At 48.8% G+C, this 24,197-nt stretch overlaps 1 protein-coding gene across 9 annotated transcripts; it reads right to left on the bottom strand.

The window, feature by feature from the left end:
• Nucleotides 1–406: 406 nt before the first annotated feature.
• PAX6 (paired box 6) lies at nucleotides 407–22,897 on the bottom strand. Of its 9 annotated transcripts, XM_081545216.1 has the most exons (13): nucleotides 22,689–22,897; nucleotides 22,409–22,589; nucleotides 18,531–18,607; nucleotides 18,092–18,152; nucleotides 14,386–14,516; nucleotides 13,242–13,457; nucleotides 12,313–12,478; nucleotides 6,442–6,600; nucleotides 5,890–5,972; nucleotides 5,520–5,670; nucleotides 5,308–5,423; nucleotides 2,429–2,579; nucleotides 407–1,515 (listed from the first exon to the last, which is right to left on the bottom strand). In XM_081545216.1, the coding sequence occupies exons 4-13, from the start codon at nucleotides 18,099–18,101 to the stop codon at nucleotides 1,430–1,432; spliced, it is 1,269 nt and encodes a 422-aa protein (XP_081401342.1). In that variant the 5' UTR covers nucleotides 18,102–18,152; nucleotides 18,531–18,607; nucleotides 22,409–22,589; nucleotides 22,689–22,897; the 3' UTR covers nucleotides 407–1,429. The 9 variants fall into 9 exon arrangements, with proteins under 9 accessions (XP_081401342.1, XP_081401343.1, XP_081401346.1 ...); XM_081545217.1 differs by lacking the exons at nucleotides 22,409–22,589; nucleotides 22,689–22,897 and adding an exon at nucleotides 21,521–22,211; XM_081545220.1 differs by lacking the exons at nucleotides 18,531–18,607; nucleotides 22,409–22,589; nucleotides 22,689–22,897 and adding an exon at nucleotides 13,552–13,593 and having other exon boundaries at nucleotides 13,443–13,457; nucleotides 18,092–18,101.
• Nucleotides 22,898–24,197: the final 1,300 nt, after the last annotated feature.

The following is a 24,197-nucleotide window of genomic DNA, read 5'->3' on the forward strand; positions in this document are numbered from 1 at the left end:
GAAATCTACTTTTGAATATACTTCAGTGAAATCACTGTTGAAACAGGCTGACAATGGAAATCTGCCCAGATTGAAAATGCCAGCCCTAATTCAAAGGACAATTCCTAGCTAATAGCTTGTTGCATTTTTAAATTATTTCTCGACTTTGAGCTTTTGAATTGAACAGATAACTGGGAAATGGTTCATATACCATTTTGTATGTGTACTGTGGGTATAAATGGGCACAGATCTACACACAGTTTCCAGTGGAGTTTTTTTCCCTAACACAATTGCTATTTGATACCTGTAAAAATTATCTCCTCTTAAGGATCCTCAGGATTTAAAACAGTATGTATGAAAGTAACCATTGGTTTAGAATGTTAATCTAACATGGAAACAAAATTTGTAACACCACACTATAAGGTTAAAAAGAAAATAGTATTAATAAAGGAAATACAAAGGCTTTGGCATGGTTTTTACAATCAACAATGATTAATTTTGATATGTAGTTGTGAACAACTTCAAAACACTTAAGTTTAAAACTCTTGCAAGCACTTTTAATTGATTAGGAATGAATTCTAGATGCACAAAATGATTGGACTGTGAACAGTAATACAACTATATCTAAGAACAATTAACTTTTGCTGGCCAAAAAAGAAACTTATGATTGCATGAAAATGTGTATAAAACATCTATAGAGTATTCTTGTCAAATATAAATGAAATTAACTTTATTATAGAAATCATTCTGAGGATTTCTAGGGAAGACAAATACTTACATTTTGACATAAAACAAATTGGATTATATCAAAGACACATTCTACCTTTCAGCTATCAACTTGTTTCTTCCTTGAATTTATATCTTACCCTTTTTTTTGCACATAAACTTCATCTGTTAACAACCTTTGGAAAACCAACAGATATTTCTTACATAAATCTAGTGCATGTTGTTCCAGGTTTAATTATATGCAAAGGAATGATACAAACGTGGAACATCAGTCCATAAACTATGAACAGATGGGTAGAAGTATTCCATATATCTTGATAAAACTCTTAAATTCGTGGCAAAACTTGTTGATCATGATTTCCTTTTTTTTTTTTAAAAACAACTTCACAATCAACAGAGATCAAACATCCATCCAGTCTGCGTTGTTCTTTTTTCATTGTAACATACAAATGCCCATTTACAAATAATACACCAAAATGAATAAAAGTTTGGATACCAAAATGAAGATTTGTTCCAACTGACATCGTGCCTTCTGTATACAAAGGTCCTCGTTTTCAAGTCCATTCCCCAGTGGTACAACACAGGACACAACTGCAGAACTGAAGTGCTTCTAACAGCCATTTTTCTTTCCTTCCTGAACGCCCAACTGCTGTGTCCACATAGTCACTGACTGCATTAACACAATATATTCTTTCTTTTTGTTTTTTTGATTTTTTTTTTTTTTTTACTGTAATCTTGGCCAATATTGAGACATATCAGGTTCACTTCCAGGAACTTGAACTGGAACTGACACACCAGGGGAAATGAGTCCTAGAAGCGGATGAAAGAAATAGCCATGTAGAGATTCCCTTCGAGAGACAGGCATGGAGGATGAATTCATAAGTTTAAACAAAATCTCTAGTACTTTCTAACATTTCAACTATATTAAAAAAAAAAAAAAAACTTTCAAGTCTTATAAACAAAAGTAGCACCTTCAGAAACCAGAAAACATGTTTGCATGCACCTACTGAATTCCAATCCCTCCCCTCAAAAAAACCGACTCCAGGCTTCCCTGGCAGCTCAGACAATAAAGAATCCACCTGCAATGCAGGAAACTGGGGTTTGATCCCTGAGTTGGGAAGATCCCCTAGGGAAGAGAATGGCTACCCACTCCAGTACGCTTGCCTGGAGACTTCCATGGACAGAGGAGCGCTGGGCTACAGTCCATGGGGTCGCAAAGAGTCGGACACGACTGAGCAACTAACACTTTCACTTTGCACTTGTCTGTATGTTTGGAACTTTAGCAACAAAACCATCCTGGAAAACCAAAGTAGTACGTCTTCAGTTCCAATGAAAGGCATAGAAGAATTAGGAAGGACCTGAGAAGTCTTTCCAGTAAGCTTGGGGGAGGTGGGGGGATGGCCTTCACTGTTGAGTTTGGCTAATACAATAATTTTTCCTTCTGAAAGTTACATTTTCAGGTCTTGCCTTCATATGCAACTTCTGCAACCAAATTCAGGAAAAACAACTTTTTTTGTCAGTATGGCATTAAGTTACTAACTAGTTTGACTGAATTCCCCTTTTTAATTAGTTTTCCCCAGAGAAGCGAGCAACAGAGAGTAAAACACACCATCACACAAGGCCGGCAGATTCTTTCCAGGTAAACTACGAATGAAGGGAGATGACCTGGCAAAAGAAGCTGCAAAGGCCACCTCTGTGCAGCCTGCGGAGAGTAGCAGCTCACCTGTGGAAGTGGCGCCCGAGGTACCCATTGGCTGGCTGTTCATGTGTGTCTGCATATGTGGAGGGGTGTAGGTATCATAACTCCGCCCGTTCACCGAAGGGCTGGTGGGCAGCATGCAGGAGTACGAGGAGGTCTGGCTAGGGACTGGGGGCTGGGAGGAGAAAGGCAAACCTGTGGTTACCGAGAGACACAGGGCACAGCCACATCCCCAGGCTCCCTCCTCCCCAGGACTCTGCCAGTAAGTCTGAAGACACCCACAAGTAAAGCACTGGAGTTCTATGTGGGAAGACTAAGACTGGGCCTTCAACAGGTCCTTCCACTGTCCACTGCTAGAGGAAAGTTGCCTACATACCAAACTTTTTAAAGTACCCAAAATTCAGACTATTGTCCAGCTAGATGGTTGTCCATAAAATGAATAGAATTTTTGTCCATTTTCATCTTGGACCTTACATACCAAACTTTTTAAAGTACCCAAAATTCAGACTATTGTCCAGCTAGATGGTTGGCACCATCCATAAAATGAATAGAATTTTTGTCCATTTTCATCTTGGACCTCCGCTGGCACCTTTAGAGAAGTTTTAACACAAAGACTTCCATAAATACATTACCCCTCTCCCACAAATTCACTCTATTAATATTTGGGAATCCAATGACACCCCCACCCCTTAAACCCTGTATTTCAAGCTTTGAGGCAGAAAACAGTGGGAGGAACTGTGTATAAAGTTTGGTTTAGGGACCTTGGAAGCCTCTCATGATGGGACTCACGGATTTAAAGATTCTTGAAAAGGCAGATCAGTAATGATCTCGGGTTAAAGTAGTCAGAAGTGTCAGAAAATACCTAGCCCCGTCACGAAAATTTGCTATGACTTTCTTACAGACCCCAAACCCAAGACTGGGTTTAATCCACAAAACTGTGCTGCTACCCTCTAAATATTTAGAATCATGGTAGTAAAAAGATAAACCTTTATCCTAACTAAATAAATATACAAGGCTGGGACAAAGCCCCTCAAGAGCTCTCACAGGGCTGTGATGGGGCAGCAAACTTGGGATGAATTAGTAGAAGCATAATGTCAGAAGCAAGGGAGATGACAGTACTGCTCTAATCTGCAAACTATAGGAATGTTTAACATTCCAAGATCCACATCCTCAGAGGCAGTGATACATTAGAGGAGGTCAGAGAAGGACACCTGCTCCTTATAAAATGGTTGACGATTTTGGTCAACGGGATAAACTGATGAAAAGACGGACACCCGTCACCCAACTCCAAAACTCAAAGAGCAATTTTCTCTGAATAGTAGAATTGTTGATACTTTAATTTTGTTTTATGAATATATATATGGTTTGAATGACATTGTAAGTTGCATAATTTTAAAAAATCAGCATCTGAAATAAATCGACCCACACGGGCCTATATGTTGACACAACTTTAACAGAATAACAGCATCTATTTAATTGTTTCTGTTTTCTCATATACACAGTTTTTATCTTCACAGAAACCTAGATATTGCTACAATTTATAAAACTGAACAAGACAGTCAGTGGCCTTATTAAAGTCAGAGGATGACTGCTAACATTGAGTTCAAAGAGGCAAGCAGGCCCTCGGGGCCTTGCCAGAATTTCAGCTTGCATTTGTTTCTATCCTGAAATCACTTCCTCCAGGCAACCTTGACTTCTAGAAAATTCCAAGGCAGTTGTAGCCACCCCAACTAATGGGCTGTTAATCCCTTAATTTACATTAACTGCTCTATGGTCAATAATATCCAGATGCAATAAAAATAGACATGTGAATAATGCCTCTGAAGCTGCTTATCTAGCTGTTCCTATATTAGTCTAAAGACCATGAAACATTTATTTTAGTGTGATTTGGGTTAGAAATTCAGCCAAAGATGTCTAGTGGAGAATAAACTATCTGTGTACCCCCAAATCTGTTTCTATCAGGGGCTCATGCTGGCCAGTCTCTTACTACCCAGCATCTCTAATTGCTGTACAAACAGAACAAGAGTCCTGAAGAAGTCATGGCAGAAGGCCCACCAGAAGGCCAGTATTCTTCCCCATCAAGAAACCCTCTGGCTTCAAGGTTCCAGTACACCCTACCTACCTTATAGAACTTCCATCATAAAATAGGATTAGCCTAGTTCAGGACCTAGCACATGTAGGGGCCAATATATATTTGGAATGGAATTGAGTAGAGGCAGGTTGTTATACCAAGTGAATAGCATCAACCTTTCCAGGCAGCTAGTAATGCCAGAAACTCATCACATCATTCACAGCAAAGATACATGATATTTCTAGCAAATACCTTCTATTCTTTCTATTCTAAGATAGAGAAAGAAAACTATCTTTTCCTCTATGTTAAGTAAATTACACTATACAGATATGAATCCCAATTCTGATCCTTTTTTTCTTCCTCACTAGTTATCACAAACATCTTAAATAACATCCAAAATACACATAAAGACTATAAATTTATTTATACTAACACCTGAATATAAACCTGTTTTACCCATATTAACCCCTTACTAGCTAATAATTTGCCAGCATTATTTTCATTTTCTGGTCCAAGTTTCACACTTGTCCCTAAAGTATACCCCATTCTCATCCAACATCATCAAGTTGACATTCCCAATGAGCAAAAAGCAGATTAACTGGACTGAAAATCAAGTTTTTACTTTATTAAAGGCATGGATCAATCCGTTAATCAATCAACTAAAAGACTGGATTGACAGCTTTCATCTCAGACTTCACTGGTCAAGCCAATCACTGTACTGAGAAAGTCTCCCAAGGGTAAACACAGGGCCAATAAAGTCTGCATGCCCCAACCCACTCCTAACCTCCTCTCCCAGGGACCCGTTAAGTGGGCAACCACCAGCCTCACTTACTTGCATAGGCAGATTATTCGCCATGGTGAAACTGGGCATGGGCGGCAGAGCACTGTATGTGTTTGTGAGGGCTGTGTCTGTTCGGCCCAACATGGAGCCAGAGGTGAAGGAGGAAACTGCAGGGAGAGGGACACAACAGTCGTGGTGAGAGTCAGAGCCAAGGGCAAACAGGCTGAAACACATTGACCAGTAGAATTAATATTTCCAATTACCAGGCGTGGTGGGTTGTGGGATTGGTTGGTAGACACTGGTGCTGAAACTACTGCTGATGGGAATATGACTAGGTGTGTTGCTGGCTTGTCGTCTCTGATTCCTCAGCTTTTCTTCTCTTCTCCATTTGGCCCTTCGATTAGAAAACCATACCTGGAAATCAGACAGAACAGGTGAGCCCTGTGCCTGCTCCACCCCATCCCTGACAGGTCCACTGTCCTCCTCCCCCAGTCCCCAAGTGACTGCAAAGCATTTAGCAAACTAAATCTGTTTCTATTTACACAAACAAATGACATTCCTTAGAAGCACCTGGGTCTCTAAAAAAGGCAAGTGGTATGAGTCACAAAGCATGAACACACAGTCCCCGGGTACCTGTATTCTCGCTTCAGGTAGATCTATTTTGGCCGCTAGTCTTTCTCGGGCAAACACATCTGGATAATGGGTTCTTTCAAACTCTGAAAGAGTAAGTTGCATTTTCTATGTTGCACCAGAACTATATAAAATGTGTCAACCAAAGCCTGGATCAAGCTGATTTCCACCTCCCGACTTCTATCACCTTCAACCAATTCCTTTTAAAATGCTACTACTATTAGCATTGACTATACTTGGAAGAACTATCCCATCAGAACCATGTTCTATTTTTTTGTTTAATGACATTCATTCAAGGTCTCTTCTGTGGCCTGAATTAGCCAAATCATCATTCTTTCTTTATGAGAAGTCAGATTTTTCATCTTTGAATTACAGGTACATGAAAAGAAGAAAGAAAACACATACACTAAAAGAGATGCCCAGAAAAAAAAAGAAAAGAAAAAGGAAACCTTTTCAGGCCTCTGTGCAAGGGCCCTGGCTAAATTTAGCTCTTTGTACTGAAGATGTGGCATTTACTTTGATTTACTGCTTCTCTACTTTGAAAAACTCCATCACCTTTCTCCAGGGCCTCAATTTGCTCTTGGGTAAAGGATGTTCTATTTCTTTGTAGCTTCCGCTTCAGCTGAAGTCGCATTTGGGCCTCATCTGAATCTTCTCCATTGGAACTGATGGAGTTGGTATTCTCTCCCCCTCCTTCCTGCTGCTGGCAGCCATCTGGAACAAAAAGAACAGGACAGTAAGAGAAATTTGGAATAACTTGGAGTCTCCAAAAGGGGCCTCTTATAGCCATAAACTTCAAGAGCTGTCTATTCTCACAGTCTCACCAAAACATTCCCAAGGTAACTGTCAGCCTTCAAAAGACATTAGTGACACACGTTAGCTGACCACCGTTTTCTATTTTTATTATGATGAGACTGTGCAATGTAGATACTTATAGAATGGCATTTCTGTGAATGACAAAACAAGTGGTGAAGTTTCCAATTAAAATGATCTTTCATAACTAACCTTGACCCTCCAAATGCTTCACCCAGCTCCCTCTCCTCACAGAATTTATTTACCTATGGCTGTGTTGGGAAAATAGAAGAGTGATGTTCAAGATTTCAGCTGATCTATAATCAGTAATTCCTATCTAATCAATTAGATGTTGATAGGTTTGTAGAAAATGCTATTAAGAAACCAAACCAAGCTTGTAATCTTAAAAAAAAATATTTATCTAGTTTTTATTTGAATTCTGCACAGTCAATTTCATTTTAAAGGTTGTGAATTTAGAAGTGCTCGCATTGTTCTGCAGTTTTATTCAACTATTGTATGAGTGCGCTTTGCCTTGACACCTATTACGAGCACAGCTGTAATTATATCATCACCAAGAACAGGCTATAATTGCTGAAAATGGAATTTTATATTTAGATAAAAGGACTGTCCATTCTTTGTAATGTGTTGCACCAGAGAAAAGTAAGATTTCTTTTAAATTTTTAACGTGTAATTTTAAAAAAGAAATAGTAGAGAGTTCACTAACTAGCTAAATATGCTATGCTGCAGCTGAATCCTTGGCATATCATTTAAGTGGTACATTTTTAATTAGGGCATTTCCACCACTTTTAATGTAATTTCTATCATTAAACAGGGGAAAGTTTTATTGTTTTCCTTTGCTGCTTGGAGGGCAAGATGTGCACTTGGGCAAGCTGTCTCCTTTTGCACCTTGCTGCAGAGGTCACAGCCTGTCTGAAGGAAAGGATTCAGTTCTTGCTAGGCCTCCAGGACCACTGCCTCCTGGGTCCTTGGTCTTGGGTCCTAAGGCCCCCAGGGGATATCAAACAGGGCTGCCCCCCTCCCCATCCTAGCGACTTGGCCCTGGGGGGAGGAGCCTCTGGGGCGCCTTGGTGGGAATCGACTTGGCCAGGAATATCATTTATAACTGGGAGACAATAGGCAGTGCCTTCAAAGAGTTCAGGGAATTGTGACAGGATCTAGTGGGATCTTTTCAGGAACTTTGAAATGTTTTAAAACCCCAACTTTCTCCCCCATTTAAACAGGCGGATTCATCAGCACTGGCCACCATATGGGCCCTTGGAGATCTATTGAGATGACCACCAACACTTGAATAGCGAAGGGCTGCTTTTCAGCACAGCACAATGCCCCGCGAGTAAGGGAAACTATTAAACTCCTGGGGCAGGAGCGTTGGCAAACTTTCGTGGGCAGAATTTTGAGGCCACAATGAGCGCGGACAACAAAAGGATTCTCTTGAGGCGTGCAGCGGGCCACATTGTGTTACAAGAAGCCCAGTCAACAGACTTTTCAGTGAAGTGTGTTAACCCCTCTGCTCTGCTATCATTAATCACTGTCCGAAGAGCGGGCGCCTCAATGCTATTTAGGGCGCTTGGCTGGGGACTGGAGGGTGGATGGGGGGCCGGGGCAGGGGGTTGGGGGGGAGCAGGGACGGTGGATGAGGACGGTGGGGAGGAGAGGCAGAGCGATGAAGACCAGCGGGGAAGGAGACAGGAGGGCAGAGAACAGAGGTCCGGTTGAGGGAGGATGAGAGGGGAGGGGGTAGAGAAAGGTGGGGACAGAAAGAGGCTCCAGAGAGGAAGAGGCCAGAAAGGTGCAAGGAGGACAGAAAAAGAGTGCTGAGAGGAAAAGAGGCAAGAGGGTCAGCGGACAAGGGGAGAGAATGAGAGAGAAAAGAGAGAGACAGAGACTTAGTAAATGGGCTACTTCGGGTTGTCTTGCGCTACACCAGAAAGGTGGGGCTTGGGGAGGGCTCCTTAAGCCAAGTCCCGAGAGCCGCTCACTCACGTGTGCCTGCACCACCATCCGCGCTAATTTACTGCCCCAAGTTTCATGGTGACTCTTCAACGTGTTTTTCAGGGAGCAAAATGCCGAGCCCCTTTTATTTTCGGATTCAGTCGATGAGGAAGACTTGAGAAATAGACTTTGGGGGGCCAACTAGTAAGGCCCATCAGTTACTGCTTTTGGAAAGCACAAACAAAAACCTGCGATCCTCCAACACGTAGGGAAGGGACCGAACACAATCCCATCTTGCAGGGGTGGTGGAAACTCAGACGCCTTCCAGGAGGCCCCACCCCAGTCCTTTTTTCTGGCACATTCGATCTCTCCAATTAAACAAAGCTACCCGGGTGTGCCTCGGAAGACCCCCATGGATAGCATTCTCTGCTCGCCTTTGCTTCATTGATGCTTTCCTAATTTTAAAACATGGACATGTGCTCACGTTCTCCTTCTTCCTTTCTTCCTCTCCCCCCACCCTGCCCGCGGCCCCCCTCCCCAACCACACACACACATACACCCCCACACACTTATTCACTGGAACGCAGGCGCAGCGCCGCCGACTTAAGAAGTGACTTTTAAAGGGAATCATTTAAGGGAGGATGAGGAGCACTTGATTTTAAACCTCTTTGGGGAGAAACAAACAGCAGTGGAGACAGAGTCGGGTCAGGAGAAAGTCGTGGCTGGAGGATCCCTCCAAGACCCTACAGAGCCAGTGTGCACCGCTGCAAGTTTAGTACTTTAGCAACTATCCGCAGCCAGGCGGTGCGGGAGAGGTCACTCTTAAACTGGGTGCCCCTCCTTTTTTTTTTTCTTCAGTGGATTTACTTTCTACTCTTAAAGCTTTTTAGCAAAATAAAACTAGAAGTTGGATCTCGGATTCCCCCCAAGATAAACCTAAGTGGTAGACAATTAAGATATCTTCTTTAAAAGGCGCCCCCTCTGAGCGCAAAGAAGGGGCCTTCAATGGGCACAGTCCACCTTCCAGCCTAATCCGCGAGAAGGCGAGTGAAAGCGCCTCCCATTCTCCCAGCCCCAGGACCATCTGACGCTCGGGATAGGATTTGTTTCCTGGAAGAAGGAGAAGGGAGAGAGAGAGAGAAGAAGAAGAAGGGGAAAAAAAGAGGCTGGGAAATAAAATCATTCCTTAGTTTCTTAGTGTCTTAATCAGTGAGGCGGAAAACAAGCAAGAAAAGATAGCAACCCGGTTGCGGCACCTTTTCAGCTCTGGAGCGCGGATCAAAACATTGAAGCATCTGTTGAAAAAAGAGACTGACTAAATCCTATAGAGGGCTTGGGTATTACGGGGCGGGGGGGGGGGGATGGCGGGAGGAGGGAAGAGATAAGAAAAAGTGTCTCCGTGATCCCTAAAACCACCAAATCGCTGGAGAATTGGGGGAAGGATAGAGTTGTCTCATGTGGTTGTCAGCCCACATCGGTACAATTTTATTCACCGCCGCATGGCGTTGATCAGATGGAAACCATATTTGTCTCCCTCTGAGACCTAACCTCTCCTTATGCTTTCGGAATCATGGACTCTTTTAAAACCCCAAACCGGCTTCCTGGGCCGAGAAAGGGGGCGAAGAAGGGAGGGGGGCCTTCTTAGCGCCCAAAGAGCCAAGGATTCCCGGCAAGTCAGCCGTGGCCACGGGCGCCCTGTGGGCCCCGCACCCGAGCACTGGGCACTCGGCTGGCGCGACCACCCTCCCCACGCAGCAGGGACCAGGCGCAGCTGTGGGGTTTTTTTTAGGGGGGGGGCCGGGGCCCGGGGGGGGGGGCAGACGGAGAACCGGCAGTTGGTGAGCCAGAATGCTCTAGCAACTGGGTGCCTGAAAGAAAGTTCAAAGCTCCTGAACGAGCGCCACCTCCCGCCCCAGCAAACAGGAGCCCTCGCGCCCAGGGCTCAGCCCTCCCAGGCCTGATCACCGTGTCCCGTGCCCTCTCGGAGATTTCTCTGGCGGAAGAGGCGGCAGGGTGGGGTCACCCGGGCCTCAGCTTGGGGTGGGGGGGCGGTGGTGCTGGGGGTGAGCAGTGGGAGTGCGTCCCTTGGGTGTGTCCGGTGTGCCCACGTGGGAACCCTACAGTTTCAAAGGTCAGGTGAGGGTATGGCGGTCACTCCCTCGTCCTCACCAGAGGCCAGAGGGGGCCAGCGGGGAGGCAGCGCCCCCTCGGGGGGCAGCCCGCCGCACCCCGGGAGGCCGAGGTTCGGCCCGATCCGGGCGGGAGGGCGCGTCGCCCAGGGGAGCCGGAGTCCTGCGCATCGGGAGGCCTCGGCCGGGCGGCCGCGCTGGGAAACACCGAGCCAGCGCTTTGCTCCCTATCTTCCCAGTGTCCGTCCTATATTGTTTTCTCCTCTTAAAACTGACATGTCTAATTGGCAATTGGTGCCGAATCGTGTCCAGAGGTCTCTTGTGGAACATTTCTACAGCTGTCTCCTTCAACTAGACGCTTATTCATGTCGCCTTAATGAGAAACAAAACGTTCTCTAATGAGCAATTACAGAGCGACAGGATTGTTCCCATAACAAATTCTTGCGAGTGACAGAAGCATCCTTTGTACCAGATATTTCGCATACTGTTACCGATTTTCCCTTCCCTCGCCCGGCTCCGTGGAGGCGCGGGGCACCCAGATTGGGTTGAGAGCGGACGGAGGCGAGGGCAGCCCCGTCTGCGTCCCCCTCACCGCCTCCCCTGGCCGGGAGCCCCCAGGCTTCCTCATGCTCCGGGGAGTGAGATTCCACGTCCCATTATCCCTCATATTATCTCCTTGTCACGAGGACAACAAATACCGATTAATCTTCGGAGTAAACTGTTTCCTCTTCTTGACCAAGCTACCTCCGGTGTGTGGAGGGGAGGGGCGGGGAGAGCCAACCGACCCGACCCCACCCCCGTCTGCTCCTCTTCTTCCATCCCTTCTCACAGAGCCTGCAAGGGTCCAGATCCTATCTTTCCTCTCAGCTCCAGGGTAGCTCCCGGCACAACAAAGTCTGGCTCACAGAAGCCTCACCCCACCTATCTTATTACACAGTCGCCACCCACAAAGAATGAGAACTAGGGGCCCAGAGGAGTGGAGAGGGTCCGAACCTAGAGGGTAGGGTTGTTTTAGTTGGGAAATCAACATTTCCAATGCCCCATCCTCAACTTGGCCCTGCATCTCAGTGCTCACCCTCTCTTATACACCCTACTCATAATCACATAATTTGTCAATTATAGCAAAAAGCAAGATGATACAATTATGTTTACCTTGCAGTCTGTCAGTGTGTTAACTTGTCACACTTCTACAGCAAGGGGGCTCTCCATGCATTTTAATGGCACATTTGAATAGGGCACCACAGAGCTAGCTCATATAGGCACACACCTACACCTGCCCATAACAACATACTCGAGAGTGCACACACACACATACTCTCCCCAGCCACATTCATGCTACTTCTGACTACACAACCCTTGAATTTCCAGGCCAACCAGACAGTTCAACAAATACCACCTAGATACAGCGCAAGTCAATCTGTCCCAAGCTCTTGAAGAGTTACTCCCGCTACGTTCTCCAAGCACAAAAGTCCAGAGAGGGAAAAGGTTGGAGGAGAAGAGGATATGCAAGGGCTGCATATATGGAGAGTTTGAGGATGGGTGTTTGGGTTTTTACCTTGCGTAGGTTGCCCTGGCACTGATGTTCCCGGATACCAACCCGGGCGAGTACCCCAGCTTCCGGTCTGCCCGTTCAACATCCTTAGTTTATCATACATGCCGTCTGCGCCCATCTGTTGCTTTTCGCTAGCCAGGTTGCGAAGAACTCTGTTTATTGATGACACCTGCAAATCAAATCAAGATCAAACCAAATGGCAGAGTCTCCTGAAGACACAGTTGCCCTATCTTAAGTCTCCATCTCAGCATGCCCCCTTTAAAGAATGACCCCTAATACATTTTTTAAAAAAATCCGCAGCCATCCTAGGACAGTGGGTGGACTTGCAGAGACATCGTGGAAAGAATGCCAGCTATCACTCTGGGCATGGAAACTGAGTTGGGTAGAGAGTTGAAAGACTAGGGAGGGGTCCTTCACTGTTGCTCAGTGTCTTTGGTGACCTAACTCACATGGCTGCTTTTTTATTATTGCTGTTGTTAAAGATTTCCCCCTCTCCAATATTAAGGCTTGGCTTAGAGATTTCTTTCACTGTTATTTGTTTTTTTATATTAGGACAGAAATGCATGTTTGATTCCTGAAAGAAGGTTCAAACAGCGAGACATGGAGGAAGCTTGCTTGAATCTGGTTTTCATTTTCATTTTCCTTCCAGATACCAGTGACTTTCTCCAGGTGCCTCCACTCTCTACCTTGCCGCATGCAAATGAGGTGACTAACCCTCCCACACTTGACTCCCATTTCCAGAAGGTCAATAAAAAGGTCAAGGTGCTCCTCTCAAGACCCCCAGGTACAGAGGTGACAAACGTGGAGCAGGGAGGAGAGAAAGAGAAAGACACTGGCAGGAAGGAGAGCAGAGGGACGTAAAGAAAGTGATGGTGAAGAGGGAAGAGCATGGAGCTTAGGGCAGGGAGAGGGAATGTTCTCAGTGAACTTACACTTGGTATGTTATCGTTGGTACAGACCCCCTCGGACAGTAATCTGTCTCGGATTTCCCAAGCAAAGATGGACGGGCACTCCCGCTTATACTGGGCTATTTTGCTTACAACTTCTGGAGTCGCTACTCTCGGTTTACTACCACCGATTGCCCTGGGTCTGATGGAGCCAGTCTCGTAATACCTGCCCAGAATTTTACTCACACATCCGTTGGACACCTGCATAGGGGAAGTGGACAGAAAACCACATTATTAATAATTTCAAGACAAAAATAAAATTGTTTAAGTATGCATTAAACAATGACAAGCTTACGTTTTGATTGTCCAGCACTTGGACTTTTGCATCTGCATGGGTCTATAACACAAAAATATACCTTCAATGGTACGAGAACTTACTGTAGAGAGGTTTTTTCTTAAAATTACATTTGTAGCCCTAAAAACTACAAATAGGATGATACTTTCAAACAGTTTGAACTAAAAAAAAAAACCTAACTTAAAAGTTTTTAAAACTGTTTTTGTAAATAAACACTGCCAGAAGATGCATCAAAACGAAGTCAGATTGTTTTGTGCTGATCTTGCTTAAAGTGGTGTTATGTTTTAATGGGTGAAGGGGAAAAATAAACTGAATCTTTAGTCATTTTTCCTTTAAAAATATGCCCAATTGAGTAAATGTGAGCTAGGGAGGGAGGTAAACAGCATTTGTCTTTTAAAATCAATATATATTCTTCATGAATATGAAGAAATCAAACAAATATCTCAAACCCTGAGAGGTAAGCATGGGGTGAGGGAGAAGGGGATGAAATTATGCAGATTTATATAACTTATTTTATTACAGCTCATAAACTGTTACCACAAAGAACGTTTTTAACAAATGAAAAGAGAAAGGTTTTTTTGTTTGTTTTTAATTCACACCCAGTTTTTTTCTTAAGCAGATGAATTCTCTTATGTGACTGACTCAGGTTGAAAGAGATGGGGAAGGATGGTGGAAGGAAAGGGGAAAGCAGAAGGCAGGGGAGTAGGGTGGGGGCTGGAATGGGGGGTGAGGGTGGGGGTCCGTAATTAGCAGCGTTTACAGTAAGAAATGAAGAGAGGGCCTTGAGAGTGGAGGGCCGCGGGGGCGGCGAATGGGGCGGCGCCGGAGGATCACCTGCAGAATTCGGGAAATGTCGCACGGCCGGGCCCCGCTGTGAGCTAGCTCTACGATCTTCTGCCGGGTGGAGTCCGGCAGTGGCCGCCCGTTGACAAAGACACCACCGAGCTGATTCACTCCGCTGTGACCTGAAGAAAGGGAGAGGAGAGCAGAGCAGAGAGGAGGGGAAGAAGAGGCAAGAAAGAGAAGAGGGGGAAGGAGGAGGTGGAGGAGGAAGAAGGATGAAAAGGAGGAAGGAAGAAGGGGAGGAAGAAAAGACAACCACAATGCATCCTCAGCTCCCTGCCAGCCCTGGCCAACCTCAGTGATCAGGCCCCTGCTATCGATGAAAAATGACAACAGGACCTCGAAGCCATTCCAGGCATCGGGCAGCCCAGCCCAAACACAGCGGAGCTCCTGCCCACCAGACTGCAGAACAGAAGCACGGTGCAGACACACGTAAGAACACACGCACCTCACTACTACTTACTGCTTTCACTCCAGCAGAACCCCCAGCCTGCCGCTGCCCTCCAGAAACACCCCAGCCAGTCTTTGAACCCACAAGGTGCAAACAATCAGCTCAGAAATATCCTCCCAGAGATCCCCTCTGAGTGTAACGAAAAACCACGAGTCCTACAGAACCCCCACTGCATCTTCAAGCTCCCTGCATTGTTAGAACTGTGATGGCAAACCCTACAGCTCTTCAGGGCTCCCTCAGATGCTAGAGTCCAGAAACATTTGTTGTCATACTCCAAACTCTGGTGAAGCACCAGGATTTAAAAAAGAAAAAAAAATAGGAGAAGAAAAGGGAATTGAGTAAAGAAGAACCAGAACAGCAAATCTGTGGCTAGTGAACCGCAACCTGGGTTCAGCACCTCCCATGCAGGCTTCCTCAAGCCCCTCAGATCGGCTCCAACCACAAAGTAGTCTGGCTGCCACAGTGGGGCAGAGGTCTGGGAGTCTGTCTGCACCAGCTACAGCTCCTCTTTTACTGCCGATGCTAAATTCGGCCCTCCTCACAGCCCAGGACAGATAGGAGCAAAAATCAAAAAGTGAAAAGAAAAGGAAAAGACCACACCACAGTGTCACCTTCCCTCCTTTATCTGGTTATCTCACAACTTCACCCTATTGTCTAAACTGAGAATAGGGATAGGGAGTTAGCACCTCTGTAGCCCCCCTCCCCAGAAACCACAGGCACACAAATAAAGCCAAATGCCAATTTCCACTTCCTTAAAAATCTCCAACCTGCAGCCCCGACTCTAGAGAGCAGCCCTTCCAGGAGAAGATGTGGCTCCCTGCTCAGCTCTCTTCTCCTCTCCTCTCTTCTCCTTGGAGCCTCTGATAAATTGACTCCAGGAGCCTGAGCTTCTTAGCAATAAATAAGCTCCAAATATAGAAGAGGGGGGAAAATATGATGAGCCTCTCTGACATTTGTCTTTAAAATAAAACTAGCTGCACGTCAAGTTTGAGCTTAATTTCTGGAAATAGGCGGAAGTCGCTCCGGATCATGCATGGAAGGCTAATTGAAAAGATCAGTCGGGGCGCTTGTGGCAGCCTTGTCACTTTGTGACAGAGCTCCGCTCCGGGAAATTGCATCGTCACGACAAACGGGACCGTGATAAAACGACCCTTTCCGTCCCTATTTGTAGATCACTCAGACGAGATTGAACTGCACTCGTTTCCCCTTCGAGGGGAGCCGCGTTTTCAGGGTAGCCGAAGGCATGGGGCAGAGTGGGGGGAGGGCGCCTGACTGAGGGGGCGTGCTGCAGCCTCAACTCGATGAGAAGTGACAGGCGTTTGGGGTATCTAGGCTCCGCCGGGCCGGGCTCGAGCAGGGACATCGCGGGGACACCGCTTCTCCAACAGAGCCAGGCCTAGACCCCGCTTCTGGTTTCTCCTAAATTCCCTTTATTGCCTTCCTTTGCCTCGAAATACCTTCTACTGCTCCAGCTTACAGGAGCCTCCCCTTTGGGCAAAGGACGCCTTCCAGGAAAAAGATAGGCACTCCCAGAGAAAGATCGAGAAAGACCTTCCAAACTTCACGCGCAGCCTGGGCAATTCCCAATCCGGGAATGCCAAGGCGTATGAAGCCGCCTAATCCTAGACTTCCCTCCTTCTCCCCCCACCGGCAAAAAAATAATAACCTGCCCGCCACCTCCGCGGCAACGGCCGGCGGGTGCTCGCCCAGGGCCAGGTCGCCTCTGCCAGCATCGAAATGGCAGCGAGGAAGCCCCGCTCTAAGTTCCCCTTCAGAGGTTAAGCCTCAATCATTGTGTCCCTTCCCTAGGGACGGCTGGCGCTCTCGCCCAGTGGCGATGATTATGCGCCTAGAATTCGACCGCGAAGCATCTAATAGGAAAACATATGGTGTCAATTTGGATGCTCTGCGTCTCGCGCACACCCGGGAGCAAGCGGCACAAAGCCCTGCAGGCCGGCCCGCGACCCCGCGCCCCTCGGGGCCCGCCAGCCAGGCCGCAGCGGCAAATGCTCAGCGCCGCGCGCCCGGGGCCGGCCTGCCCGAAAGCCTGCGGCTGGGGCCCTTGTGCTGGAGAGGGGAGGACCCAGCAGCCAGGAAGAGTGGCCAGAAGCCCGAGGCTCGCCAAGGAGGGTTCCTACCGGGCCAAGTCCCGGGGCCTGGCACGTTCTGTACAACTCATCCACCTTCCAGCTCGGCGCCCCCTTTGCGCCCTCTCCTGCGCTTCACGCCCACCAGCCGCTGAAGCGCCAGGGGACAGCTAGCGGCTGCAGGACAGATGGATCAGGGGCTAGGGACCCCTCTCAGTCTGCAGTTCGGCAAGGGAAGGTTTCTAGAAGATTTAGGCTTTCAGGCCCTCCATACAGCAGAGCCCTTAAACCGCCTCCGGGCTCTGCACCTCTACGGGGCCTAGTTTCACGGGGCTCCTGGCTCTCAGGCCCGGTCTCAGATTCGTCCTGCCACAAAGCAGCACCCACGTACTGAGCAGGAAGGTGGAATGGGGGCCCAAGGGGTCTAGGCAGAGGGAGGATCGGAGATGCAAGAGCCAGGGAACCAAAGGCACAGAGGGCCTGGAATGACTAGGACCCACACAGCAGCTACCAGGGCAGGGCTGCTCCAACTCCAGGGCTCGATCCCCACTCTCCTCCCAGACCCAGTAAACCTGCTCTCGCCGGTCTGTGCCCTGTAACAGCCCCCCGGTTCCAGTACCAACTCCACCCTACCGCACGCCTGGGCGCCCCACTCCCCTGGCCTTCCAGGCCCCTCGCCAGGGTGGCGATGGGAGGAGCTGCTCTTAGGGTGACTGGGGGAGAGGAGCCCCCCACCCACCCCAGACGGTGGAGACCTTCAGTCTTGACTAAGCCCAAGGGGCCTCCTTCTCGAGCTACGAAGGCGTGAGGCCTCCGCCCCGCCCCGCCCTGCTCAGCCCAGCCCCCTTCTCTGGGGTCAGAGCCCGGGCAGGGGCGGGGAGGGGGTGTGAGTTACAGGATTTGGGGGGATGGGGTTTCTCTACCGCAGCTTCGCAAACTCTTGCAGGCTGTTCTCAAGGGCCCAGCCCCTGTTCTTCCACGAGGGAGAACAGAGCAAACGCCCTCCCCTCTTGGAGCAGCTGCCTCGGGTCCGGGCCTCTTCCCTCGCGGCCCCCCGCCTGGCCAGCGCGGACACCGAGAGCCTCCGAGCCCTCCCCCGACCCGCGTGCTGGTCTGCGCCTCCCCCCGCCCGAAGTCCAAAAAGACCAGAGGCACTTACTGTTCTGCATGCTGGCGCTGGCTGGGGGCCGCGGTATCCCACGGGGCTCGAATATAGGGCTCTGTTAGCAAGAATATAGGCATTAATTCTGAGCCGGCACCAGGTAGGCCTACCTCCCTACAGAGGGTGTCCTGGAAGCAGGACAGGAGAAAGCCTCTTCTTTAAGGAAATAATCCACTCCCATCAGTTTGGGGCTATCGGATCAATCAGTTTGGGCAGATCAGCTCTGCCCTCCCGTTAGTGCAAAATTCTACCTTTTGCATTACAAATACTCCAGTATTCCCAGTCTGTTTCCCCCATATCTCTTAGTAGTTAACCCTTTAGTCGGAAGAATCCATGACTTGATTTTGAATTTTTTCTTCCAACTGAACAACAATGAAGAAGCAGCATTCTGACTCTTTCAGGTTGGGGAACCCAAAGCAGCCAGCGTGGAACTTGCCTGAAATCTGGGATGTCTGTCCACTCTCACAATAAAAGGTCTCACACATCTGCGCGCCCCTAGTTAAAGTCTTCCCCCTAAGACAAAACAGGAGAGATAGGTATATCAAACTATGACTCAAAAGCATAGATCATGGACTCTCTGATCCACACTCGCAGAAAGAAAAGAAAAGAAAAAAAAAAGCCATCTTGGGCTCAAACTGCCATAAAACTAAATCCCAGAGCTACACCCACATTTCCAGCCGCCTGTCCTGCAAAGGTCTCCACGTTTTGATAGTGGCTGCTTTGACCCGGCTTTGGGCAATTTGCAGAGCCTGACAAGTTAGGGCCCCATTTTGCAAAAATACCAAGAACCAGGGGAAGAAAAGGGGAAAACAAGAGAAACAGCAGGGTTAGGAGAAGAAGCCAAGAGCTGGGGGAAGGGGGGCTTATACCTGAAGTTTAGAGGTGAAGCACAGGGGACCCTGGAACTTCAGAGTGCTTGAGGGTGCAGGCTGGGGCTGCTTGGGAGGATGTCAGAACCATTACTCCTTTCAAGAATTTCACTACCCCAGTTGCCCCAACCCCCCCTCAACCCAAGTCTTTGGTTACCTCTTTATCCTTCACTCTCCCCCTCAAAGCTTCCCAGTCGGCTTGATCGCCATTCACTTCCCATTCTTTCTGGGACTTTGAAAGTGGCAAGCCCAACTTTTCCCCCCCCAAACCTCACTTATTGTGATTAACTTCTCTTTTGGTGTTTAGATCTTCCCCCCTTTTACTGTACTGTGACACACGCTGTCTACCTCGCCTCACTGCTTTAAAAAGTACAAACAGGAGGGGGTGAGCGTGGTCGACAAAGCCTACAGAGAGGGAACAATGGCTTCTATTCTCCAGCTCTCCCCAAACCCAAAGAGCAAAACCGAATCTCCCTAACTAGCAACACAGCTTCCAACCAAAGGTACCAACAACTTGCCAACTCATAAAGGGAACAGAGGGACACTTCTTGCTTTGTAAGTCCTGACCCAGTGCTAGTCCCCCAAGGTTAACACCTCCTCCACCACCACCCCTCCCTGTCTTCTCTTAAGAAGAAGGTTCTGGGTGGGGGAGAAAATAGAAAAGTAATTTCTTGTTATAAATATCTGGAGGTAATTGTGTTACTGGTGTGAGTTGTTAGGGGCTGTAAAAAGATACAACGGCACCGTGGGGAGCTCAATTGGGAAGAGAGAGTTACAATAAAGAACCCATTCAAAAGGTTTGCCAAAAAAAAAGTAAAATAATTAAATAGTCACAGCATCACTTTCCCTGCTTAAAAAAATTAAAATATTCATTCTTTTTTTTCAGTTTTGCCTATTATGATTATTAATTTTGCCTGCCTGCAAGTAAAGAATTCTAAGCACTTTTTTTTTTCTTCAAGGCCATTCATGGTCTAATTTATTAACTAGCTGGGAGGCAGCTGAAATCCATAAAAATAAACTTAGAGGACTTTCCCCCAGCTTCCCAAAGCAGTTTCCCAAAGCCTCTCTCCTATCTCTCGGTCCCTGAGACCAAGTCAAGTCCAGGAGAGGCAGAAAAACCCAACTTTGCGCAGAATGCCCAGCTCCCCCCACACACCAAGTCGGATTCTGAAACTGCAAATAGTAGCTGGTGGGGAGAAGGGGGACTGAAATTCCCCTAGAAGGGTAAAACTTCCTACTGTAACCTATACCTATACTTAACCACAACCGAATGCCCCCATCCAGGTCGGTCCATTCTTAGAGCCATTTTTTAAAAATCACTAGCTGATTTCAGAGAGGCCTAACCGATTAATTTTCCAAGCAGCTGAGAAGGTGGAAGCATTTCAAATCCTGGTTTTGCTCCTTTCCCACCCTCCTCTCAACTAAGAAGCTATCTCATTACTTAAGTAATCGTTAACACAGTGCAAAAGCAACCGGGGAAGCCAGGCATCCGACACCCGGAAGCAGTCTCCCTCGGAGACTAGACTCCCCGCACCTCAGCCACAGCTTCAGCCCCCAGCTTAATCCAGGGCTTCCTATAGCCCTAGCCGGATCAGAGACCCATTTTGGAAAGGAAGGAGTCTCCAAACCCCTCGGAGTCGCCTTGCCTTGGTCCACTAGGCCACTGGGCCACTGCCTCCCTATCCCAGATCCAAGCCTCAGCTTTTACTGCTGTTGCTTTAATTACTTCATTCTCAAAACCATCTCCAAACTTCTTAGCTGAGGTGAAGGGGAGAGCTCACTTTTGGCACTCCCGGTCCCCAGCCAAAGAGTAATTACCAATTAAGATGACAAAGTTTCACTCTCTAGGGCCAAATAAGATAACAACTAATCAAATTGCCTTCAGATGATGTTTGCAAAGGTCACCAGCTATAAAAAAAAATGTAATGTCAACGGCAACAACTATTATTTCTCTTCCGTAAACTCGCCAGGCTTTCAAGCTCTTTGCTTTTCATTTTCTGCTCCCACCCCCTCCTCAAATGTTTCCAAGTTGGAGTAAAACGTCCAGTATGGCTTAGGGAGCTTTGGATAAAATGAGAAAAAAAAAAAAGAGAGAGAGAAACCACCGTTCACTTTGTTTTTAAACTTTCTAGAAATCACTCATGACTGGAAGGCCGAGTTTTAGCACTCGAAAAAGAAAGCATTTCCACTTGAAATTCAACTCCATTTCCCCCCAATTACACTTGCTAAAATTCAGGGCTATTATGGTGCAGGGAGACTGAGAAAATCTGCACAAGGAAAGAGGCAACAACTTTATGAACTTTGAAAAGACACTTTTTTTCCTGGGGTCTTAGAATCGAAAAGCTCTCGAATTACTCAGACTAATTAGCAGGGAAAGGATGTGATCAGACCAACGGAAAGCCACTGCTTTCATATTGATTTTTCTAAAGGCCTCACAAAGGAAAAAATCAGGAGCTTTGGATTAAAAAAAACACAAACTACCTTTCCACCTCGAAACTTGTTGAAATAGCAACACCGGGTGCAGCTTTGTCAGAAGAAGACAAGGAAAAATACCCACCGAGCGCTGGGGCCCGAGGACAGGGAGAACCCCAGCTTTCGCAGGGTGAGGGCGAAGGTTGAGGGAAACCCAGGGCGCAGAGAGTTTTCAAGTTCCGAGCTCTGCGCCCAAGTTGGGGGCCAGAGCCTGGGGGCTTGATGGAAGCTGACAATCCTCCCGCTCGGCTCCGAGCTCCCTCGGAGCGCGCGTTCCACCGCCTGGGCCTGGCAGCTTCCTTCCCGGCTCCCGCTCCCTCGTTCTTTCTCTCCGCCTCCGGCGTGGGGCTGCAGTGCTGACTGACTGCTCAGGCTGGCGGCAGACGCGGTGGCCCTGAGCGCTCGGGTGCCCGCGGATTCCTCGGAGCCCGGGAGAACGCCGCACAAAGCCGGAGGGCTGGCGGGCGGCGGCGAAGCGAGCCGACTCCCTCGGCGCTCCCTCGGCGCGCGGCTCTCTGCGCGCTCGCTGGGCCCGCGACTGGACAAAGCGGCCGGCGGCGGCCGATCGCTGCAGCCGTTCCCGGGCCTGTGGCACCGCAGAGCCTCTTCGTCCTCTCCGGCCGGCCGGGAGCATTTGGCAACGCTGTGGCCGGGAGCCGCGGCGGCTGCGGCGCCCGGAGCCTTGGTTCTTCCTGCGAGATCAACCCGCGCTGGCGCTGGCGCTGGCGCTGTGGTTGAGCGGGCCGGCCGCCCCGAGCCATGAGCGGCTCCGGCTCGCCGGCGGTCGCTCTGACGCCGGCTTTCGCTGGAAGTAGAAAGTTTGGGCTCCTGCGTGGAAACTTCTCCGGTCCAACTCTCCCGGCGTAGCAGTGGGGGAGGGGACGGGAGAGAGGGAGGAAGGAAGGGGGGGCAATGGGGAGACCTGCCTGAATATTGCAATAAAAATGAAGCGAGAAGAAAGATGCGGACTCACCTTTCTGAGGCATCCTCTCTGGTCAAAGCTCCTGTCAAGAGTTTTGATTTTTTTTTTTTTTCCTGTTGTCGTTGCTTAAAGACCACAACGGTTTGAAATGACGGTGTTTTAAAGGAGTTGCTGGCGAGAGTTTTCTCCACGGACGCTGCTGGTTTGGTGTGTGAGAGCAATTCTCAGATCCCTGAGAAGGAGACAGAGATTGACAATAAAATGGGCTGTCAGCGGCTGGAGAGTGAGAGATAAAGAGTGTGGGTGAGGGAAGTGGCTGCAGCCAGCACACCTATGCTGATTGGTGATGGCTCAAGTGTGTTAATGTGTGTGTGCCGGGCGCCCGGCCTCGCCTCCACCGCTCCTCACTGGCCCATTAGCGAAGCCTGACCTCTGTCATCATTCTCCAGCAAAACACTTCCTCCTGCGCCTGAACCAGAGCGGGAAATGAGGCCGAGCCACGGTTCGCTTTTCAAACCCACTAATCACTCCGCAACATGCAAATGCACGGATCGCTCCCACACAAAATATTGCTTTATGCAAAGCAGCGCCGGGGCCTCGCGCCAGCCGATTGGATGCTCCCTCTCCCCGCCTGGTGCAATTGGTCCGTTTGTTTGAATATGAATACACTTGTTTTCGGCCCCGCCGGTGTGTCCCGGCGGCTCTCCCCGGCGCTGGGCCCCCCGCGCCTGAGCTCTGGGGCTGGCGCTCGCGACATCTCTAAGGCTCGGAGCGCTCCGGGAATCAGCGCGGCCCGCCTTGTGGCCGCGAACTTGAGGGGTGGAGTGAAGGCCGCTGAGCTGGGGTTCGCGCCTCCCACACACTTCAGCTGGGCGCAGGACTCACAGCTCATGGATGGAGCAAGTTTCTGTAGCTGCGCGCGTCCCTTTCTTGCTAACTCCTGTGCAGCGTGGCCTGCTGCCCCGCCTCCGCCCGCGCTCCCCTCGCGTCCCTACCCCATCTCCGTCTGGACCCTGGGACGTGAACACCGCAGTGGCCGCGCCCTAGCCCACCTGGCCGCGGAGGAGACGACTTGAAAAGGGGCGTGAGCGTCACTGGGTCCCGGCAGCCACACTCGCGCCGAGGCCGAGGCGAAGCTTAGGCCGAGAGGAGGCCGCCCGGCCGGGAACTTGGCGAAGCCAGGCGGCCTTCCCAGTCCAGGCCTCCGGGGCCTGCCCATTCCCCCACCCTCGCTCCCCCGGCCCTTTCTTCTGTTCTTTCTCCTTTCGGAAAGCGCGGTGCTCAGTGGAGCGGAGGCACAGCCGGGGCTGGAGAGGCCCAAGCAAACACGCCACTTACTTTGTGTACAGAGGGTTCTTGTGAAAAGCCTGAAGAGTCCTCACCAAACACTCACCAACTTCTCCCACGTGCCATTTGTTGACTAAGTGCGGCTGTTTTTCCAGGCGCCCGAGAGGAGGGGACGCGAGGGGGAGATAAGAAGGGGGGTGGAGGCCTGGAGTGGAGGAAGACGACCAATGCTGGGAGAGTGTGTGTGTGTGTGTGTGTGTGTGTGTGTGTGTGTGTGTGTGCGCGCGCGTTCTCGCTCGCTCGCGATGTCGGTGTGTCAGCGTGTATCCGTATGTGCCACCAGTTATCTTCTGTGGTGTGTGAGTCTCTCGCACGACGGTTCCCTCTCCTGGGTCTGCTCAGTCCACGGAGGCAATTCCCCTTCAGCTGTTGCCAGAAAACCGGGGAGGAAAGTAAGTAAATGGCTTTTCTCTTCTGACCACACACCACAAGTCCGTTTGTTGAATACCGGACGATTAGGACACACCTCAGTACACTCCAAAGGCTCCCCTCG

The sequence above is a fragment of the Giraffa tippelskirchi genome, chromosome 11, assembly GCF_054371585.1.
Source record: "Giraffa tippelskirchi isolate mGirTip1 chromosome 11, T2T-mGirTip1v1.2.pri, whole genome shotgun sequence".
In the NCBI taxonomy this organism is placed as follows: Eukaryota; Metazoa; Chordata; class Mammalia; order Artiodactyla; family Giraffidae; genus Giraffa; species Giraffa tippelskirchi.